The sequence below is a fragment of the Pristiophorus japonicus genome, chromosome 11 (assembly GCF_044704955.1).
Source record: "Pristiophorus japonicus isolate sPriJap1 chromosome 11, sPriJap1.hap1, whole genome shotgun sequence".
In the NCBI taxonomy this organism is placed as follows: domain Eukaryota; kingdom Metazoa; phylum Chordata; class Chondrichthyes; family Pristiophoridae; genus Pristiophorus; species Pristiophorus japonicus.
In genome coordinates this window covers 219,447,081-219,468,735 of record NC_091987.1, presented here as the reverse complement: position 1 = coordinate 219,468,735, position 21,655 = coordinate 219,447,081, and the positions used below count along the sequence as shown (strand labels likewise).

General features: G+C 49.4%; 1 protein-coding gene across 1 annotated transcript in view; it reads right to left on the bottom strand.

The window, feature by feature from the left end:
* Window positions 1–2,192: 2,192 nt before the first annotated feature.
* LOC139275681 (zona pellucida-like domain-containing protein 1) overlaps window positions 2,193–21,655 on the bottom strand; it is a 41,813-nt gene continuing 22,350 nt past the window's right edge. Inside the window, exons 5-11 of the mRNA XM_070892847.1 lie at window positions 18,630–18,702; window positions 17,842–17,939; window positions 16,119–16,205; window positions 15,834–16,005; window positions 14,570–14,681; window positions 13,023–13,058; window positions 2,193–2,740 (exon numbers count right to left, since the gene is read on the bottom strand). Of these exons, the coding sequence (XP_070748948.1) occupies window positions 2,559–2,740; window positions 13,023–13,058; window positions 14,570–14,681; window positions 15,834–16,005; window positions 16,119–16,205; window positions 17,842–17,939; window positions 18,630–18,702 (760 nt within the window). The 3' untranslated portion in view covers window positions 2,193–2,558. The remainder of the gene's footprint in view (window positions 2,741–13,022; window positions 13,059–14,569; window positions 14,682–15,833; window positions 16,006–16,118; window positions 16,206–17,841; window positions 17,940–18,629; window positions 18,703–21,655) is intronic.

The window sequence follows — 21,655 nt, the reverse complement described above, 5'->3', positions numbered from 1 at the left end:
TCCGCCTCACACACAGCCCCACACTCACCCCAGGGCTGAGAGACACACAAGCTGAGGATCTTGTGCTGTGCATCATTGAGTCGCTACTGATGTTTGCACAGAATCACTGGTGGAAGAGAGAGAGTGCAAGTAACACAGCGATGCCTGGATGCTGGGGACGTGGAATGGCGATGTGTAAAGCTTGTATTTTTATGCTGTTCATTAGACGCAGATGAATCTGCTCCAAGTCCTACTCGGATACAGGAACAACATCAACAGCAGTCACACTGCACAGACCAAGCCCGCTATTAACTTCCATAAAATACAAAAAACATTTGTGTTTCCCTAAAGAAGTGCACATAGAATATTATTCTGCTGAAAAAAAGTCAGAAATACTAAGAGCCTGGTGCAGTGCGGATTGGATTTGGGTTGATGCGTGTTTCTGGGGAAACACTGGGACAAGGACCACAAGAGAGCAGAGGGGGCTCATCTAGATACAGAAGTGAGGTGACCCCAAGCGGTTAAGAACATAAGAATTAGGAGCCGGAGTCGGCCATTCGGCCCCTCGAGCCTGCTCCACCATTCAATAAGACCATGGCTGATCTTCAACATCAACTCCACTTTCCTGCCCGATCCCCATATCCCTTGATTCCCATAATATCCAAAAATCTATCGATCTCTGTCTTGAATATACTCAAAGACTGAGCCTCCACAGCCCTCTGGGGCAGAGAATTCCAGAGATTCACCACCCTCTGAGTGAAGACATTTCTCCTCATCTCAGTCCTAAATGGCCGACTCCTTATTCTGAGACTGTGACCCCTGGTTCTCGACTCCCCAGCCCGGGGGAAACACCCTTCCTGCATCTACCCTGTAAGAATTGTGTATGTTTCAATGAGATCACTTCTCATTCTTCTAAACTCTAGAGAATATCGGCCCGGTCTACTCAATCTCTCCTCATAGGACAATCTCCCCATCCCAGGAATCAGTCTGGTGAACCTTCGTTGCACTCCCTCTATGGCAAGTATATCCTTCCTTAGGTAAGGAGACCGACACTGTACACAATACTCCAGGTGTGGTCTCACCAGGGACCTGTATAATCGCAGTAAGATATATTTACTCTTATACTCAAATCCTCCTGTAATAAAGGCCAACATAACATTTGCTTTCTTAGTTGCTTGTTGTTTTTGCATGTTAACTTTCAGTGATTGGTGTACAAGGACCCCCAGGTCGCTCTGAACACCAACATTTCCCAATCTCTCACCATTTAAAAATACTCTGCTTTTCTATTTTTCCTTCCGAAGTGGATAACTTCACATTTCTCCACATTATATTCCATTTGCCATGTTCTTGCCCACTCACTGAGCCTGTCTATAGCTCCTTGAAGCCTCTTTGCATCCTCCTCACAACTTACATTCCCACAACTTAAAAGCCTGTAGATTGCAGACTGAGGGAGGGCTGTGGTTCCACAATCTGGAGGCCTTAGGGAAGAAGTAATTCGAGCCAGGCCGCTCAGGAGGTAAATCAGGAAGCACTTCTTCACACAAAGGGCAGTAGAAATTTGGAACTCTTTCTCCCCCATCTTTCCCAAAAGGCTGTGGATGCTGGGGGGGTCAGTTGGAATTTTCAAAACTGAGATCAATAGATTTTTGTTGGGTCAGTGTATCGAGGGGAAAGGCAGGTAAATAAAGTTAAGGTACAGATTAGCCAACATGTAATTAAACGATGGAACAGGATCGAGGGGCTGAATGGCCTCCTCCTGTTCCTATAGGGAGATGTGCCGAGTTTTGATTTTAATGCAATGAGGGTGTAGGAGGGGGAAGTGTGCAGAATAACACACTGAATTAGTGTGTCAAAAAGCAGCCAGGTCAGTCTGCAGTCCCCTCCCTGGCCTGTCGTGTACACAGGACTGTTGAGGGTGGTGCTGTAGATCAAATCTGTGCTGATACCAGACATAGCATGGCGTGTGTGGGCAAAAGATCGGGGAATTTTAAACGTGTCAGTTACGCTCGTGTTCGCCAGGATCTTTAACGCTGGTTCAGGCCCCGCCCACAAAATTGGTCGCTAATTTCGTGATTCCGCCGAGATCGTGGCTTCGGGAGAGCTCCTTAAATCTGCTCATTTTCTGGCACATTTTAAAAGTTTTTCATTTCAAAATCTATTTCATTGACTAAGAAACTGACTAGTGCACATCAAGGAAACTATTAAATGGTGGAATTATAGTTTTTAAAGTAATTTTCAGTGATTTTAAATCAGGTTGCCCACAGGTGGAGGACTGGCCACTTTGATTAACAATGCTTATTTTGGTGATAAACCCATATTCAGCGATATTAATAAACAGCCCCAGGTCACCACTCTGAAACACATGCAGGAATACTTTTTAACGGAAGAAAAGGAAAGAAATGATTACGTTCTATTTGGCTGCCCGATTGCGCTGGAAGATTTTACGTTTGTGATTATGCAAATAAATGTTAGCGGAAACCTGAAGCCGAACCTACCCAGCGCTATTTCCCCATTTGCCCAAAGTGTTAAAATTGCAAGCTGGGGTGCTAATGTTCACGGCCCGTGCCCAAGGCCCAGGCTCAGCGAGCTGAGTAACTCGTGTCCTTGGCATTCTGCTCTGGCTGCTCCCTTATATACAGCCGCTTCCTTATCCACGTCCCGATGATGGTGATCACAGCCAGACCCACGGTGCCTGCCAGCACGGTGCCAATAATTGGAGCCTCCAGGGGCAAGCGATGCTCCTTCCCGCTCTGGGCCGTATCTAAGAACAGGCAACACACGCGGAAATCAACAGTCGGTTCACAGAAATAAAACAAGCCGAGTGGTTGTGATGGTGTTCCCCAGATTAAAGACACCACAGCAGGGTTAAATTCGTAATGTTGCTCAAACTGAGTGTTAATGGGAGAGAGCTACATTGACACAGACAGCTTCAATGCCATGATTGCTGACTTTACTAACTTTCTCTCTTCATTTAACTTTAGCGAAAAGTGCATCAGACTATATAGTAAGAAACAGGGTGATAGAGGAAAATATACCTGTATCTGTACTGATGTTAATCCAGCTCCCTCACACTGTCACTCAGTAACCCCTCTCCCCCAGTGCCCTGTGTTACTGACTGTATCTGTCCTGATGTTAATCCAGCTCCCTCACACTGTCACTCAGTAACCCCTCTCCCCCAGCACCCTGTGTTACTGACTGTATCTGTACTGATAATCCAGCGCCCTCATATAGTCACTCAGTAACCCCTCTCCCCCAGCACCCTGTGTTACTGACTGTATCTGTACTGATATTAATCCAGCTCCCTCACACTGTCACTCAGTAACCTCTCTCCCCCAGCGCCCTGTGTTACTGACCGTATCATAAGAACATAAGAATTAGGAACAGGAGTAGGCCATCTAGCCCCTCGAGCCTGCTCCGCCATTCAACAAGATCATGGCTGATCTGGCCGTGGACTCAGCTCCACTTACCCACCCGCTCCCTGTAATCCTTAATTCCCTTATTGGTTAAAAATCTATCTATCTGTGATTTGAATACATTCAATGAGCTAGCCTCAACTGCTTCCTTGGGCAGAGAATTCCACAGATTCACAACCCTCTGGGAGAAGAAATTCCTTCTCAACTCGGTTTTAAATTGGCTCCTCCGTATTTTGAGGCTGTGCCCCCTAGTTCTAGTCTCCCCGACCAGTGGAAACAACCTCTCTGCCTCTATCTTGTCTATCCCTTTCATTATTTTAAATGTTTCTATAGGATCACCCCTCATCCTTCTGAACTCCAACGAGTAAAGACCCAGTCTACTCAATCTATCATCATAAGGTAACCCCCTCATTTCTGGAATCAGCCTAGTGAATCATCTCTGTACCCCCTCCAAAGCTAGTATATCCTTCCTTAAGTAAGTTGACCAAAACTGCACGCAGTACTCCAGGTGCGGCCTCACCAATACCCTATACAGTTGCAGCAGGACCTCCCTGCTTTTGTACTCCATCCCTCTCGCAATGAAGGCCAACATTCCATTCGCCTTCCTGATTACCTGCTGCACTTGCAAACTAACTTTTTGGGATTCATGCACCAGGACCCCTAGGTCCCTCTGCACCTCAGCATGTTGTAATTTCTCCCCATTCAAATAATATTCCCTTTTACTGTTTATTTTCCAAGGTGGATGACCTCACACTTTCCAACATTGTATTCCATCTGCCAAACCTTAGCCCATTCGCTTAACCTATCTAAATCTCTTTGCAGCCTCTCTGTGTCCTCTACACAACCCGCTTTCCCACTAATCTTTGTCATCTGCAAATTTTGTTACACTACACTCTGTCCCCTCTTCCAGGTCATCTATGTATATTGTAAACAGTTGTGGTCCCAGCACCGATCCCTGTGGCACACCACTAACCACCGATTTCCAACCCGAAAAGGACCCATTTATCCCGACTCTCTGCTTTCTGTTCGCCAGCCAATTCTCTATCCATGCTAATACATTTCCTCTGACTCCGCGTACCTTTATCTTCTGCAGTAATCTTTTGTGTGGCACCTTATCGAATGCCTTTTGGAAATCTAAATACACCACATCCATCGGTACACCTCTATCCACCATGCTCGTTATATCCTCAAAGAATTCCAGTAAATTAGTTAAACATGATTTCCCCTTCATGAATCCATGCTGCGTCTGCTTGATTGCACTATTCCTATCCAGATGTCTCGCTATTTCTTCCTTAATGATAGTTTCAAGCATTTTCCCCACTACAGATGTTAAACTAACCGGCCTATAGTTACCTGCCTTTTGTCTGCCCCCTTTTTTAAACAGAGGCGTTACATTAGCTGCTTTCCAATCCGCTGGTACCTCCCCAGAGTCCAGAGAATTTTGGTAGATTATAACGAATGCATCTGCTATAACTTCCGCCATCTCTTTTAATACCCTGGGATGCATTTCATCAGGACCAGGGAACTTGTCTACCTTGAGTCCCATTAGCCTGTCCAGCACTACCCCCCTAGTGATAGTGATTGTCTCAAGGTCCTCCCTTCCCACATTCCTGTGACCAGCAGTTTTTGGCATGGTTTTTGTGTCTTCCACTGTGAAGACCGAAGAAAAATAATTGTTTAAGGTCTCAGCCATTTCCACATTTCCCATTATTAAATCCCCTTCTCATCTTCTAAGGGACCAATATTTACTTTAGTCACTCTTTTCCGTTTTATATATCTGTAAAAGCTTTTACTATCCGTTTTTATGTTTTGCGCAAGTTTACCTTCGTAATCTATCTTTCCTTTCTTTATTGCTTTCTTAGTCATTCTTTGCTGTCATTTAAAATTTTCCCAATCTTCTCTTTTCCCCCTAACCTTGGCCACCTTATACGCATTGGTTTTTAATTTGATACTCTCCTTTATTTCCTTGGTTATCCCTTCTCTTACCGCCCTTCTTTTTCACTGGAATATATTTTTGTGGAGCATGATGAAAGAGCTCCTTAAAAGTCCTCCACTGTTCCTCAATTGTGCCACCGTTTAGTCTGTGTTTCATGTCTACTTTAGCCAACTCTGCCCTCATCCCACTGTAGTCCCCTTTGTTTAAGCATAGTACGCTCGTTTGAGACACTACTTCCTCACCCTCAATCTGTGTTACAAATTCAACCATACTGTGATCACTCATTCCGAGAGGATCTTTTACTAGAAGATCGTTTATTATTCCTGTCTCATTACACAGAACCAGGTCTAAGATAGCTTGCTCCCTTGTAGGTTCTGTAATATACTGTTCTAAGAAACAATCCCGTATGCAATCTATGAATTCCTTCTCCAGGCTACCCCGTGCGATTTGATTTGACCAATCGATATGTAGGTTAAGATCCCCCATGATTACTGCCGTTCCTTTTTCACATGCCTCCATTATTCCCTTGATTATTGCCCGCCCCACCATGAAGTTATTATTTGGGGGCCTATAAACTACGCCCACCAGTGACTTTTTCCCCTTACCACATCTAATCTCCACCCACAATGATTCAATATTTTGTTCATTAGAGCCAATATCGTCTCTCACAACTGCCCTGATATCATCCTTTATTAACAGAGCTACCCCACCTCCTTTCCCTTCTTGTCTATCTTTCTGAATCGTCAGATACCCCTGTATGTTTAATTCCCAGTCTTGGCCACCCTGCAACCACGTTTCTGTAATGGCCACCAAATCATACCCATTTGTAATGATTTATGCCGTCAACTCATTTACTTTATTTCGAATGCTGCGTGCGTTTAGGTAGAGCGTTTTAATACTAGTTTTTAAACCATGATTTTTAGTTTTGACCCCTCCTGCAGCCCCTTTATATTCAGTGGCCCTTTTTGTTTTTTGCCTTGGGTTTCTCTGCCCTCCACATTTACTCATCTCCTTTCTGTCTTTTGCTTTTGTCTCCTTTTTGTTTCCCTCTGTCTCCCTGCATTGGTTCCCATCACCCTGCCATATTAATTTAACTCCTCCCCAACAGCACTAGCAAACACTCCCCCTAGGACATTGGTTCCGGTCCTGCCCAGGTGCAGACCGTCCGGTTTGTACTGGTCCCACCTCCCCCAGAACCGGTTCCAATGCCCCAGGAATTTGAATCCCTCCCTGCTGCACCATTCATCTGAGCTATCCTGCGATTCCTACTCTGACTAGCACGTGGCACTGGTAGCAATCCTGAGATTACTACTTTTGAGGTCCTACGTTTTAATCTCCACTGATAATCCAGCTCCCTCACACTGTCACTCAGTAACCCCTCTCCCCCAGCGCCCTGTGTTACTGACTGTATATGTACTGATGTTGATCCAGCTCCCTTTCACTTTTACTCATTAACCCCTCCACAGCTCTTTGCCCTACCCGGGTAATTTAAAAATGCAAATAAAATATTACTTTGATTAAAAATGAAAACTTTGATAATACCCAGGCCATTCCCAAATCTGCTTGCCACCACCTAGAAGGACAAGGGCAGCAGGCGCATGGGAACACCACCACCTCCACGTTCCCCTCCCAGTCACACACCATCCCGGCTTGGAAATATATCGGCCGTTCCTTCATCGTCGCTGGGTCACAATCCTGGAACTCCCTCCCCAACAGCACTGTGGGAGCACCTTCACCACACGGACTGCAGCGATTCAAGAAGGCGGCTCACCATCCTCTTCTCACGGGGCAATTAGGGATGGGCAATAAATGCTGGCCTTGATAGCAATGCCACAAACTGAGAATTATTATGATTTGAAGTGGGACTTTTAGAAGCCCACTGTAGTAATATAGAGCTGTAGTCTGGGAAATGTGTTCAGAAATGCGTTCAGAAATGCACAAGCAAGCATAAGAACATAAGAATTAGGAACAGGAGTAGGCCATCTAGCCCCTCGAGCCTGCTCCGCTATTCAATAAGATCATGGCTGATCTGGCCGTGGACTCAGCTCCACTTACCCGCCCGCTCCCCGTAACCCTTAATTCCCTTATTGGTTAAAAATCTATCTATCTGTGACTTGAATACATTCAATGAGCTAGCCTCAACTGCTTCCTTGGGCAGAGAATTCCACAGATTCACAACCCTCTGGGAGAAGAAATTCCTTCTCAACTCGGTTTTAAATTGGCTCCCCCGTATTTTGAGGCTGTGCCCCCTAGTTCTATTCTCCCCCACCAATGGAAACAACCTCTCTGCCTCTATCTTGTCTATCCCTTTCATGATTTTAAATGTTTCTATAAGATCACCCCTCATCCTTCTGAACTCCAAGGAGTAAAGACTCAGTCTACTCAATCTATCATCATAAGGTAACCCCCTCATTTCTCGAATCAGCCTCGTGAATCGTCTCTGTACCCCCTCCAAAGCTAGTATATCCTTCCTTAAGTAAGGTGACCAAAACTGCACGCAGTACTCCAGGTGCGGCCTCACCAATACCTTATACAGTTGCAGCAGGACCTCCCTGCTTTTGTACTCCATCCCTCTCGCAATGAAGGCCAACATTCCATTCGCCTTCCTGATTACCTGCTGCACCTGCAAACTAACTTTTTGGGATTCATGCACAAGGACCCCCAGGTCCCTCTGCACCGCAGCATGTTGTAATTTCTCCCCATTCAAATAATATTCCCTTTTACTGTTTTTTTTCCCAAGGTGGATGACCTCACACTTTCCAACATTGTATTCCATCTGCCAAACCTTAGCCCATTCGCTTAACCTATCCAAATCTCCTTGCAGCCTCTCTGAGTACTCTACACAACCCGCTTTCCCACTAATCTTAGTGTCATCTGCAAATTTTGTTGCACTACACTCTGTCCCCTCTTCTAGGTCATCTATGTATATTGTAAACAGTTGTGGTCCCAGCACCGATCCCTGTGGCACACCACTAACCACCGATTTCCAACCTGAAAAGGACCCATTTATCCCGACTCTCTGCTTTCTGTTCGCCAGCCAATTCTCTATCCATGCTAATACATTTCCTCTGACTCCGCGTACCTTTATCTTCTGCAGTAAACTTTTGTGTGGCACCTTATCGAATGTCTTTTGGAAATCTAAATACACCACATCCATCGGTACACCTCTATCCACCATGCTCGTTATATCCTCAAAGAATTCCAGTAAATTAGTTAAACATGATTTCCCCTTCATGAATCCATGCTGCGTCTGTTTGATTGCACTATTCCTATCTAGATGTCCCGCTATTTCTTCCTTAATGATAGTTTCAAGCATTTTCCCCACTACAGATGTTAAACTAGCCGGCCTATAGTTACCTGCCTTTTGCCTGCCCTCTTTTTTAAACAGAGGCGTTACATTAGCTGCTTTCCAATCCACTGGTACCTCCCCAGAGTCCAGAGAATTTTGGTAGATTATAACGAATGCATCTGCTATAACTTCCGCCATCTCTTTTAATACCCTGGGATGCATTTCATCAGGACCAGGGGACTTGTCTACCTTGAGTCCCATTAGCCTGTCCAGCACTACCCCCCTAGTGATAGTGATTGTCTCAAGGTCCTCCCTTCCCACATTCCCGTGACCAGCAATTTTTGGCATGGTTTCTGTGTCTTCCACTGTGAAGACTGAAGCAAAATAATTGTTTAAGGTCTCAGCCATTTCCACATTTCCCATTATTAAATTCCCCTTCTCATCTTCTAAGGGACCAACATTTACTTTAGTCACTCTTTGCCGTTTTATATATCTGTAAAAGCTTTTACTATCCGTTTTTATGTTTTGCGCAAGTTTACTTTCGTAATCTATCTTTCCTTTCTTTATTGCTTTCTTAGTCATTCTTTGCTGTCGTTTAAAATTTTCCCAATCTTCTAGTTTCCCACTAACCTTGGCCACCTTATACGCATTGGTTTTTAATTTGATACTCTCCTTTATTTCCTTGGTTATTCACGGCTGGTTATCCCTTCTCTTACCGCCCTTCTTTTTCACTGGAATATATTTTTGTTGAGCATGATGAAAGAGCTCCTTAAAAGTCCTCCACTGTTCCTCAATTGTGCCACCGTTTAGTCTGTGTTCCCAGTCTACTTTAGCCAACTCTGCCCTCATCCCACTGTAGTCCCCTTTGTTTAAGCATAGTACGCTCGTTTCTGACACAACTTCCTCACTCTCAATCTGTATTACAAATTCAACCATACTGTGATCACTCATTCCGAGAGGATCTTTTACTAGGAGATCGTTTATTATTCCTGTCTCATTACACAGGAACAGATCTCAGATATTAGCCTCAACAACTTTCTGTGGTAGAGAATTCCACAGGTTCACAATTCTCTGAGTGAAGAAGTTTCTCCTCATCTCGGTCCTAAATGGCTTACCCCTTATCCTTAGATTATGACGCCTGGTTCTGGACTTCCCCAACATAGGGAACATTCTTCCTGCATCTAACCTGTCCAATCCCATCAGAATTTTATATGTTTCTATGAGATCCCCTCTCATTCTTCTAAACTCCAGTGAATACAGGCCTACTCGATCCAGTCTCTCCTCATATGTCAGTCCTGCCATCCCGGGAATCAGTCTGGTGAACCTTTGCTGCACTCCCCCAATAGCAAGAATGTCCTTCCTCAGATTAGGAGACCAAAACTGTACACAATACTCAAGGTGTGGTCTCACCAAGGCCCTGTACAACTGCAGTAAGACCTCCCTGCTCCTATACGCAAATCCCCTCGCTATGAAGGCCAGAATACCATTTGCTTTCTTTACTGCCTGCTGAACCTGCATGCCTACCTTCAATGACTGATGTACCATGACACCCAGGTCTCGTGCACCTCCCCTTTTACTAATCTGTCACCATTCAGATAATAATCTGCCTTCCTGTTTTTGCCATCACATTTATCCACATTATACTGCATCTGCCATGCATTTGCCCACTCACCTAACCTAGCCCAGTCACCCTGCAGCCTCCTGGCATCCTCCTCACAGCTCATACTGCCACCCAGCTTAGTGTCATCTGCAAACTTGGAGATATTGCACTCAATTCCTTCGTCTAAATCATTGATGTATAGTGTAAAGAGCTGGGGTCCCAGCACTGAGCCCTGCAGCACTCCACTAGTCACTGCCTGCCATTCTGAAAAGGACCCGTTTATCCCGACTCTCTGCTGTTAGCCTGCCAACCAGTTCTCTATCCACGTCAGTATATTACCCCCAATACCCTGTGTTTTAATTCGGCCAGGTGTTGAATAACAGGAAACCTGGCTTGTTGCTTCATTTCTGAAAAATGTAAAGTCCCCAAAGTAATGGAACAGGTGACGCACACAGAATGCAGTTTTCAGCTTTAAATACTGGGAGCTGGGAGCCAAGGCGGCATTAACGGGTTGTGTGAACTCTATCCAAACTGCCGTGCTCCCTTGGCCAAGCTATCGGTATTCGCAGATAAACATTATTTTTGATTCTTTATCAGATTTGTGTTGCGCCTTTATTTTGGCTCCATGTCAATATTTTTTTGAATCGGATCGAGAGCCGAGTGCAGAGATTTTAGGGGAGAGAGTGGGACAGTGTGGGAGATTAGGGGGGGTCAGAGTGTGAGGGTTTGGGGGGGGCAGAGTGTGGGGCAGAGTGTGGGGATTTAGGGGGCAGAGTGTGGGGATTTAGGGGGCAGAGTGTGAGGGTTGGGGGGGCAGAGTGTGAGGGTTGGGGGGGCAGAGTGTGAGGGTTGGGGGGGCAGAGTGTGGGGATTTAGGGGGCAGAGTGTGAGGGTTGGGGGGGCAGAGTGTGGGGGTTTGGGTGAGAGAGTAGGACAGAATTTTGGAGTTTTGGGGGGTAGAGTATGGAGGTTTAGGGGGTAGAGTGTGGGGTTTCGGGGGAGCAGAATGTGGGGGTTTAGGGGAGAGAGTATAAGGATTTAGCGGAGAGAGTGTAGGGATTTGGAGGGGCAGAGTCAGGGGTTTAGGGGGCAGAGTGGGGGTTTAGGAGGGTTAGAGTGTGGGGGGTTAGGGGGTCAGCGTGTGGGGGTTTGGGGGAGAGAGTGGGACAGAGTGTGGGAGTTTAGGGGGGGTGAGAGTGGGACAGAGTGTGGGAGTTTAGGGGGGGTGAGAGTGTGGGGGTTTACATAAGAATATACGAAATAGGAACAGGAGTAGGCCAGATGGCCCCTCGAGTCTGATCATGGACTCAGCTCCACTTCCCCGCCCACTCTCCATAACCCCTTAACCCCTTATCGTTTATGGGGCAGAGTGTGGGGATTTGGGGGGGGCAGAGTGTGGGTGTTTAGGGGGGCAGTGTGTGGGGATTTAGGGGGCAGAGTGTGGGGCGTTTGGGGATGAGCAGCGTGTGGGGATTTAGGGGGCAGAGTGTGGGTGTTTAGGGGGCAGCGTGTGGGGGTTTGGGGATGAACAGAGTGTGGGGGTTTTGGGGAGAGAGTTGGACAAAGTTTGGGGGTTTAGGGGAGGAAGAGTCTGAGGGTTTAGGGGGTCAGAGTGTGGGGGTTTAGGGGGTCAGAGTGTGGGGGTCTAGGGGTCAGAGTGTGGGGGTCTAGGGGTCAGAGTGTGGGGGTCTAGGGGTCAGAGTGTGGGGATCTAGGTGTCAGAGTGTGGGGGTCTAGTGGGGTCAGAGTGTGGGGGTTTAGGGGGTCAGAGTGTGGGGGTCTAGGGGTCAGAGTGTGGGGGTCTAGGGGTCAGAGTGTGGGGATCTAGGGGTCAGAGTGTGGGGGTCTAGTGGGGACAGAGTGTGGGGGTTTAGGGGGGCAGGGTATGTGGGTTTAGGGGGGGTCAGTGTATGTGGGTTTAGGGGGGTCAGAGTGTGGGGGTTTAGGGGGTCAGAGTGTGGGGGCTTAGGGGGTCAGAGTGTGGGGGTTTAGGGGGGGTCAGAGTGTGGGGGTTTAGGGGTTCAGATTGTGGGAGTTTAGGGGGGTCAGAGTGTGAGGGTTTAGGGGGTCAGAGTGTGGGGGGTTGGTGGGGCAGGGTGTGGGGGGGTTGGTGGGGCAGGGTGTGGGGGTTTGGGGGGTTAGGATGTGGGGGTTTAGGGGGGCAGAGTGTGGGGGTTTAGGGGGGCAGAGTGTGGGGGGTTGGTGGGGCAGAGTGTGGGGGTTTAGGGGGGCAGAGTGTGGGGGTTTAGGGGGTTCAGGGTGTGGGGGTTTAGGGGGGCCAGGGTGTGGGGGGTTAGGGGGGTCAGGGTGTGGGGGTTTAGGGGGGTCAGGGTGTGGGGGTTTAGGGGGGTCAGGGTGTGGGGGTTTAGGGGGGTCAGGGTGTGGGGGTTTAGGGGGTCAGGGTGTGGGGGTTTATGGGGGTCAGGGTGTGGGGGTTTAGGGGGGTCAGGGTGTGGGGTTTAGGGGGGTCAGAATGTGGGGTTTAGGGGGCAGAGCATGGGGGTTTGGGGGAGAGAGTGGGACAGAATTTGGGGCTTTTAAGTGGAAGAAGAGGTGATTTAGTGGAGCAGATACTTTGATAAAATAGAGACACGAGAAAGTCTGCAATGGAGAGAGTTCAGAGGGCAGAGTTGAGCGAGGGGTGACAGACTGCTTCCTGTATCTTGCCCAGGATTTGAACGTGGTGTTTGAGGCTCCGTGATGGGGGCCAATGGAAGGAATGACAGAGAAATCTCCCCGTCCCATCGGCCATTTTACTCAGTCTGGGCTCAGGACAGTTTGTGTAATAAATGTTCTGCCACTTACCACCAACAGGTGCTGGGGATCCGAAGGTCATGTACTCTGGCCAATGAAAAAGGAACATTTCAGTCAGCAGAAATGGTACAAAAAACACAGAATCTAATCCACATCTTAGAGACATTTCCGTATGAATTTCAGCCAGAAATTATGGTATGTTAACTGGAACAATTGTGGGCTATCAGAAATGGTGTCTCATTGCTTCCTTATGGAAACATTTCTCATCTTTCCTCTCCCTCTTCTCCTGAAGGCGGTGAGTCCCTGCTGGATATAATTCCACGTTTGTCACTCATCCTCTGCCAAGTCGAGCTTGAGCCATGGTGAGTGGCCGTAAGATATTAGTCTGTGAGGTCATTATAGTGAGTCCGATCCTGACCCTCAGCCAATGTCCAGCCTGGTCCCAGCGACGCTGGGGTCAATGGCACATCTTCTGGTACGACAACCCGCCTGGCATAAGCCAGGGATCCGATCTCGGCCCTGGCTGCTGTTCATTGAGGACCACATAACCCTTTATCTAAAACGCAGCTGCCTGTGTCCTATCTCGCACCAAGTCCCGTTTACCCATCACCCTCTGTGCTCGCTGACCTACATTGGCTCTCAGTTCAGCACCTCCTCGATTTTAAAATTCTCATTCTCGTATACAATTCCCTCCATGACCTCATCCCTTTCTATTTCTGTAATCTCCTCCAGCCCCACAACTGCACCCCTCCCCTCCCGTGATCCCTGCGCTCCTCTAATTCTAGCCTCTTGCACATCCCCCGATTTCTATCGCTCCATTGGTGGCCGTGCCTTCAGCTGCCAAGGCCCCAAGCTCTAAAATTCCCTCCCTAAACCTCTCCGTCTCTCTACCTCTCCTTCCTCCTTTAAGACACTCCTCAAACCAAGCTTTTGGTGACTTGGTGTCAACATTTATTTGGTAATCGCTCCTGTGAAGCACCTTGGAACGTTTTACTACATTAAAGGTGCTGTATAAATATATAAGTGGTTGTTGATGACTTGGAGCTGAGTGGGATGAATGCTAGCACCCATTAACAGTGTGAACCACACTCATTGGCCAATACCCGAGAGAACTTTGGTATCGCGTTACCAGGCCAGTTAACTGAACCAACTCTACCCAAAGAGCCTCAATTTATCGCCACCTCCATTTACTCCCACCCTCGAAGGAGGGTGGGAGTAAATGGAGAAAGGTGGACAATACAACAGGCATTGGGACCTCCCTCTCGGCCTCGGGTTCTCATTAAAGGGATATTAAATAACTTACAAGAGCTGGAAAGTGGGATTATGCTGGATGGCTCTTAGTCGGTCGGCACGGACACGATGGGCCGAAATGGCCTCCTTCCGTGCTGTAAATGTCTATGATTCTATGAAATGCAGATGAACCATTCCCAGACCCACCCCCACCCCCAAGGACACCTCTTGTTGGGTCAATGAAGTGGAAACCATAAAGATGTTGGATATTTGGGCCAACTCTGCTCTTTTTTGTGAAGAGTTGTATTTGCTGAAGTAAAGAATGGAACAAGAGGAAGTAATGATCCAGTGTTGCTGTCTGTGTTTACCTTCCTCCCGGGTGTAAATGGGTCCGGAGGACACTGTGACCGTTTCCGTGGTCACTCTCTCGGTGGGGAAAATCTCTCGTCTTCGCCTCTTCCTCTCATCGCTGGAGCAGCCCTGTGTGTTTCACAAGGCGAGAGTCATGTCTAAAGAACCATTGAGTCATTCAGCAAAGAAGGGAGGCAATTCAGCCCTTCGAGCCTGTGCTGGCTCTGTGAAAGACCAATCCAATTAGTCCCCCTCCCCCGCTCTTTCCCCATCGCCCGGCACAATTTTGCTTTTCAAGTATTTATCCAATCTCCGGTTTGAAAGTTATTATTGAATCTGCTCCCACCGCCCTTTCAGGCAGCGCGTTCCTGATCACAACAACTTGCTGCGTAAAAACATTCTCCTTATCCCCCTCTGGTTCTTTTGCCAATCACCTTAAAGCTGCGCCCTCTGGTTACTGCCCCTCCTGCCAGTTTCTCCTTATTTACTGTTTCAAAACCCCCAAGACACAGATGGGCAGTGGTTATTAACAGGAACAGTGATTACTGTGGTCTCAGCAAAGCCGAGGTTCACGGGTCACACAGAGACAGAAAGGATCACTGTGATCCACTGGCTTATCCCGGGACCGAGGATTCACCACAATTCCAATCTGTGGGGACATCCCCAAGTGGGACACAGTGCGTTCCTTAGGGAGGAGGAGGGAAAGGGGAGGTGATCCCTCTCTAAGCTGCTTCCCCAGCCTGTGTAATGCCCCAGCCCGTGTAACGCACCCTGTGTAATGCCCCAGCCCATGTAACGCACCCTGTGTAATGCCCCAGCCCGTGTAATGCACCAGCCCGTGTAACGCCCCAGCCCGTGTAACGCACCCTGTGTAACGTCCCAGCCCGTGTAACGCACCCTGTGTAATGCCCCAGCCCGTGTAATGCACCAGCCCGTGTAACGCCCCAGCCCGTGTAACGCACCCTGTGTAACGTCCCAGCCCGTGTAACGCACCCTGTGTAATGCCCCAGCCCGTGTAATGCGCCCCCCCCGTGTAACGCTCCACAGCCTGTGTAACGTGTGCCACCCCCATGTAACTTCCCCCCCATAATGCGCCCACCCCACTCCACCCCACCCCCCTTCTGTAACACGCCCCAGCCCGTGTAACACTTCACAGCCAGTGTAACGCGCTCCCCCACCGTGTAATGCTCCACAGCCCGTGTAATTTGCCATCCCCCCCGTGTAACGCGCCCCAGTCCGGGTGTATTTATAAATCAGCAGAAGCTGCAGACGGACGCTGACCTTGAGCAATGTGGGGCAGGTTTTGGCTTCGCACAGCCTGGTGATGCAGTGAACGTAGATTGTGGACAGCTTCCTGTCTCTGTGCTCAGTAAACCGGAATGCATCAAAAACAAATTGCGATTTCTGGCTGAATCCGTTCGTGATGATATTGGTCCGTGGCGTGACGTTGCACCTGGAGTTAAAGATGGAGAACGGTCGTTGACAAACATTCCGCAACATCCACATCTTCATCTTCATTTAACAATAAAGCTCTATCTACTCACACGCTGTGTGTGAGCCACTGACCCAGTGAAGAAGGTGTAGCCAGTGTCGAGCACCGAGACGTTGAATGGTGACGGGGTGGCGAAGCAGTGATCGAGCAGGACATTAAAACTGAAAATCAAACAGACAACCCATCAGTGGCTCTGCTCCACACCCCAAACCTTCCCTCACCCCTCCCTCCTCACTGCGCTACCCTTTTGCTGGAGTCAGGTTCCAGAGACACTTTACCCAAGTGGCCAATCATGGTGTGCTAGATCAGGTAAGATAGTCGAGTGGGGGATGGGTCACCATTGCCGGACCTCTCCGTATTCCCCACAACCAAATAAACCGTCCACCTGTCCCTCCCGCTCAGGGCGACCTTCCCAATTGTAGTGCCCTCACCAAGACCAGCTAACTGCACAAACTGTGCAGAAACCTGTGCTGCCCCCATACTTCAATACACTGTCTAAAAGGCCCAATAGGATTTGATAGGGTAGTTACAGAGAAACTATTTCCTCTGGTGACGGAATAAAGAACGAGGGGACATACTCTTAAAATTAGAGCCAGGCTGTTCAGGAGCGAAATCTGGAAGCACTTTTTTTGCACAAAGTAGAAATCGAGAACTCTCTCCCCAAAAGGCCGTGGATGCTGGGGGACAATCGGTGCTTTCAAGACTGATTGACATATTTTTGTTACGTATATGGTATATGGAGCAAAAGCAGGGAAATGGAGTTGAGGTGCAGATCAGCCATGAGCTAATCAAAAGGCTACCTCAGTGTCAACCGTGGCTCAGTTTGTGCCACCCTAATCTCTGAGTCAGAAGGTCATGGGTTCAAGTCCCACTCCAGAGACTTGAGCACAAAATCCAGGCTAGTACTGAGGGAGCGCCGCACTGTCGGAGGGGCAGTACTGAGGGAGCGCCGCACTGTCAGAGGGGCAGTACTGAGGGAGCGCCGCACTGTCGGAGGGGCAGTACTGAGGGAGCGCCGCACTGTCGGAGGGGCAGTACTGAGGGAGTACCGCACTGTCGGAGGGGCAGTACTGAGGGAGTGCCGCACTGTCGGAGGGGCAGTACTGAGGGAGCGCCGCACCGTCGGAGGGGCAGTACTGAGTCAGTGCCGCACTGTCGGAGGGGCAGTACTGAGGGAGCGCCGCACTGTCGGAGGGGAAGTACTGAGGGAGTGCCGCACTGTCGGAGGGGCAGTACTGAGTCAGTGCCGCACTGTCGGAGGGGCAGTACTGAGGGAGCGCCGCACTGTCGGAGGGGAAGTACTGAGGGAGTGCCGCACTGTCGGAGGGGCAGTACTGAGTCAGTGCCGCACTGTCGGAGGGGCAGTACTGAGGGAGCGCCGCACTGTCGGAGGTTCCGTCTTTCGGATGAGACGTTAAACCGAGGCACCAACTGCTCTGTCAGGTGGATGTAAAAGATTCGTTGTCACTATTTGGAAGAAGAGCAGAGGGAGTTCTCCCCGGTGTCCTGGGGCCAATATTTATTCCTCAATCATCATAACAAAAATAGATTATCTGGTCATTATCACATTACTGTATGTGGGAGCTTGCTGTGCGCAAATTGGTTGCCGCATTTCCCACATTACAATAGTGACTGCACTCCAAAAAAGTATTTCATTGGCTGTAAAGTGCTTTGGGATGTCCAGTGTCGTGAAAGGCGCTATATAAATGCAAGTCCTTTCTTTTGTTTTAAGAATGGTGGAACAGGCCTGAGGGCTGAATGGCCTCTTTCTGTTCCTATGTTTTGACGTGTACTTACTTTGCAGTTAGATTACTGATGCTGACTTCAACATAAACCTTGTATCGGAGCGGGAGACCGGTGTCTGGGACAATCAGTGGCGATGTGTAGTTCGCATCCTGTTCACAATAAAGAAAATAGAAGTTATCCAGAAGTTGTGAAACCCTTGATAGCTAACTGGGTAAGAGGGCAGGGTGAGAGGGTGAGGGGTGGGAGGGGGAGGGGGGCGGGGGAGGGGTGGGGTGGGGGGTGAGGGGGAGGGTGGGGGTGAGGGGGTGGGGGGTGAGGGGGAGTGGAGGAGTGAGGGGTGGGGGTGAGGGAGGGGTGGGGGGGACAGGGATGGGGGGTGAGGGGGAGTGCAGGGGTGAGGGGGTGGGTTGGGGGTGAGGGGGAGTGCAGGGGTGAGGGGGAGTGGAGGGGTGAGGGGGAGTGGAGGGGTGGGGGGGACAGGGATGGGGGGTGAGGGGGAGTGGAGGGATGAGGGGGTATGGAGGGGTGAGGGGGAATGGAGGGGTGAGGGTGGGGTGAGGGGGTGAGGGTGGGGGGTGAGGGGGAGTGGAGGGGTGAGGGTGGGGTGGACAGGGGTGGGGGGTGAGGGGGAGTGGAGGGGTGAGGGGGTATGGAGGGGTGAGGGGGAATGGAGGGGTGAGGGTGGGGTGGGGGGTGAGGGGGAGTGGAGGGGTGAGGGTGGGGTGGACAGGGGTGGGGGGGGACAGGGGTGGGGGGTGAGGGAGGGGTGGGGGTGACAGGGATGGGGGGTGAGGGTGGGGGGTGAGGGGGTGAGGGTGGGGGACAGGGCGGACACTCACACTGTAGAGCTGCAGGGTGAGCGAGCTGCCGAAACTGCCGTTACTTGTGGCCACTGCGATAGAAACTGAAGAGCTGAAAGAAAGAAAGACAGAAGGCGGTGAGCTGGCGAGCGGAGTGAGCGGGGACGCGATATTCGGCTGTCACTGGGGCCGCTCCGGACATACCTCGCTCTGGTCCGGACAGTGAGTGGACCGGACAGTCCAGGCTCACAGAGCTGACCCTGGGCGCATCGTGCACCAACACCCCATCTCCTCACTGGGTAACCAACAGGTCCCCCGATTATAGCCCCCGATTAATGCCCCCCCGATTATTTGCCCCCCGATTATTGCCCCCCGATTATAGCCCCCGATTAATGCCCCGCCCGATTATTGCCCTCCGATTATAGCCCCCGATTATTGCCCCCCGATTATAGCCCCCGATTAATGCCCCCACCCGATTATAGCCCCCCCCGATTATTGCCCTCCGATTATAGCCCCCCCGATTATAGCCCCCGATTATAGCCCCCCGATTATTGGCCCCCGATTATAGCCCCCGATTATTGCCCTCCGATTATAGCCCCCCGATTATTGCCCTCCGATTATAGCCCCCCCGATTATAGCCCCCCCGATTATTGCCCTCCGATTATAGCCCCCCGATTATTGGCCCCCGATTATAGCCCCCCGATTATAGCCCCCGATTATTGCCCCCCCCGATTATAGCCCCCCGATTATAGCCCCCGATTATTGCCCCCCGATTATAGCCCCCCCGATTCTCGCCCCCTGATTGCACGGAGCTCAGGCCCTCCACAGTCGCTGCAGCTCTGACGGGCTGTGGGTTGTGGCAGTGAGGCTCACAGCCTGGGCCACACTGCGCTGTCTCCCCTCCACCCCAGTCCGTGGGCTGACTTGCATTTCTATAGCGCCTTTCACTACCTCAGGACGTCCCAAAACGCTTTACAGCCAATATAGTCACTGTTACAATGTAGGAAAGGTGGCAGCCAATTTGCGCACAGGAAGCTCCCATTAACAGCAATGTGATAATGATCAGATAATGTGCTTTAGTGATGTTGGTGGAGGGATAAATATTGGCCAGGACACCGGGGAAAACTCCTCTGATCTTCCAATACTGCCGTGGGATCTTTTACATCCACCTGAGAGAGCAGACAGGGCCCCACTGAAAGACAGCGCTCCAGACAGTGCGGTGCTCTCTCTGCACTGCACTGGAGTATCAGCCTGGATCTTATGCTCAATCTCTGGACTGGGTCTCAACATAGAAACATAGAAACATAGAAAATAGGTGCAGGAGTAGGCCATTCGGCCCTTCGAGCCTGCACCGCCATTCAATGAGTTCATGGCTGAACATGCAACTTCAGTACCCCATTCCTGCTTTCTCGCCATACCCCTTGATCCCCCGAGTAGTAAGGACTACATCTAACTCCTTTTTAAATATATTTAGTGAATTGGCCTCAACAACTTTCTGTGGTAGAGAATTCCACAAGTTCACCACTCTCTGGGTGAAGAAGTTTCTCCTCATCTCGGTCCTAAATGGCTTACCCCTTATCCTTAGACTGTGACCCCTGGTTCTGGACTTCCACAACATTGGGAACATTCTTCCTGCATCTAACCTGTCTAAACCCGTCAGAATTTTAAATGTTTCTATGAGGTCCCCTCTCATTCTTCTGAACTCTAGTGAATACAAGCCCAGTTGATCTAGTCTTTCTTGATATGTCAGTCCCGCCATCCCGGGAATCAGTCTGGTGAACCTTCGCTGCACTCCCTCAATAGCAAGAATGTCCTTCCTCAAGTTAGGAGACCAAAACTGTACACAATACTCCAGATGTGGCCTCACCAAGGCCTTGTACAACTGTAGTAACACCTCCCTGCCCCTGTACTCAAATCCCCTCGCTATGAAGACCAACATGCCATTTGCTTTCTTAACCGCCTGCTGTACCTGCATGCCAACCTTCAATGACTGATGTACCATGACACCCAGGTCTCGTTGCACCTTCCCTTTTCCTAATCTGTCACTATTCAGATAATAGTCTGTCTCTCTGTTTTTACCACCAAAGTGGATAACCTCACATTTATCCATATTATACTTCATCTGCCATGCATTTGCCCACTCACCTAACCTATCCAAGTCACTCTGCAGCCTCATAGCATCCTCCTCGCAGCTCACACTGCCACCCAACTTAGTGTCATCCGCAAATTTGGAGATACTACATTTAATCCCCTCGTCCAAATCATTAATGTACAGTGTAAACAGCTGGGGCCCCAGCACAGAACCTTGCGGTACCCCACTAGTCACTGCCTGCCATTCTGAAAAGTCCCCATTTACTCCTACTCTTTGCTTCCTGTCTGACAACCAGTTCTCAATGCACGTCAGCACACTACCCCCAATCCCATGTGCTTTAACTTTGCACATTAATCTCTTGTGTGGGACCTTGTCGAACGCCTTCTGAAAGTCCAAATATACCACATCAACTGGTTCTCCCTTGTCCACTCTACTGGAAACATCCTCAAAAAATTCCAGAAGATTTGTCAAGCATGATTTCCCTTTCACAAATCCATGCTGACTTGGACCTATCATGTCACCTCTTTCCAAATGCGCTGCTATGACATCCTTAATAATTGATTCCATCATTTTACCCACTACCGATGTCAGGCTGACCGGTCTATAATTCTCTGTTTTCTCTCGCCCTCCTTTTTTAAAAAGTGGGGTTACATTGGCTACCCTCCACTCCATAGGAACTGATCCCGAGTCTATGGAATGTTGGAAAATGACTGTCAATGCATCCGCTATTTCCAAGGCCACCTCCTTAAGTACTCTGGGATGCAGTCCATCAGGCCCTGGGGATTTATCGGCCTTCAATCCCATCAATTTCCCCAACACAATTTCCCGACTAATAAGGATTTCCCTCAGTTCCTCCTCCTTACTAGACCCTCTGACCCCTTTTATATCCGGAAGGTTGTTTGTGTCCTCCTTAGTAAATACCGAACCAAAGTACTTGTTCAATTGGTCTGCCATTTCTTTGTTCCCCGTTATG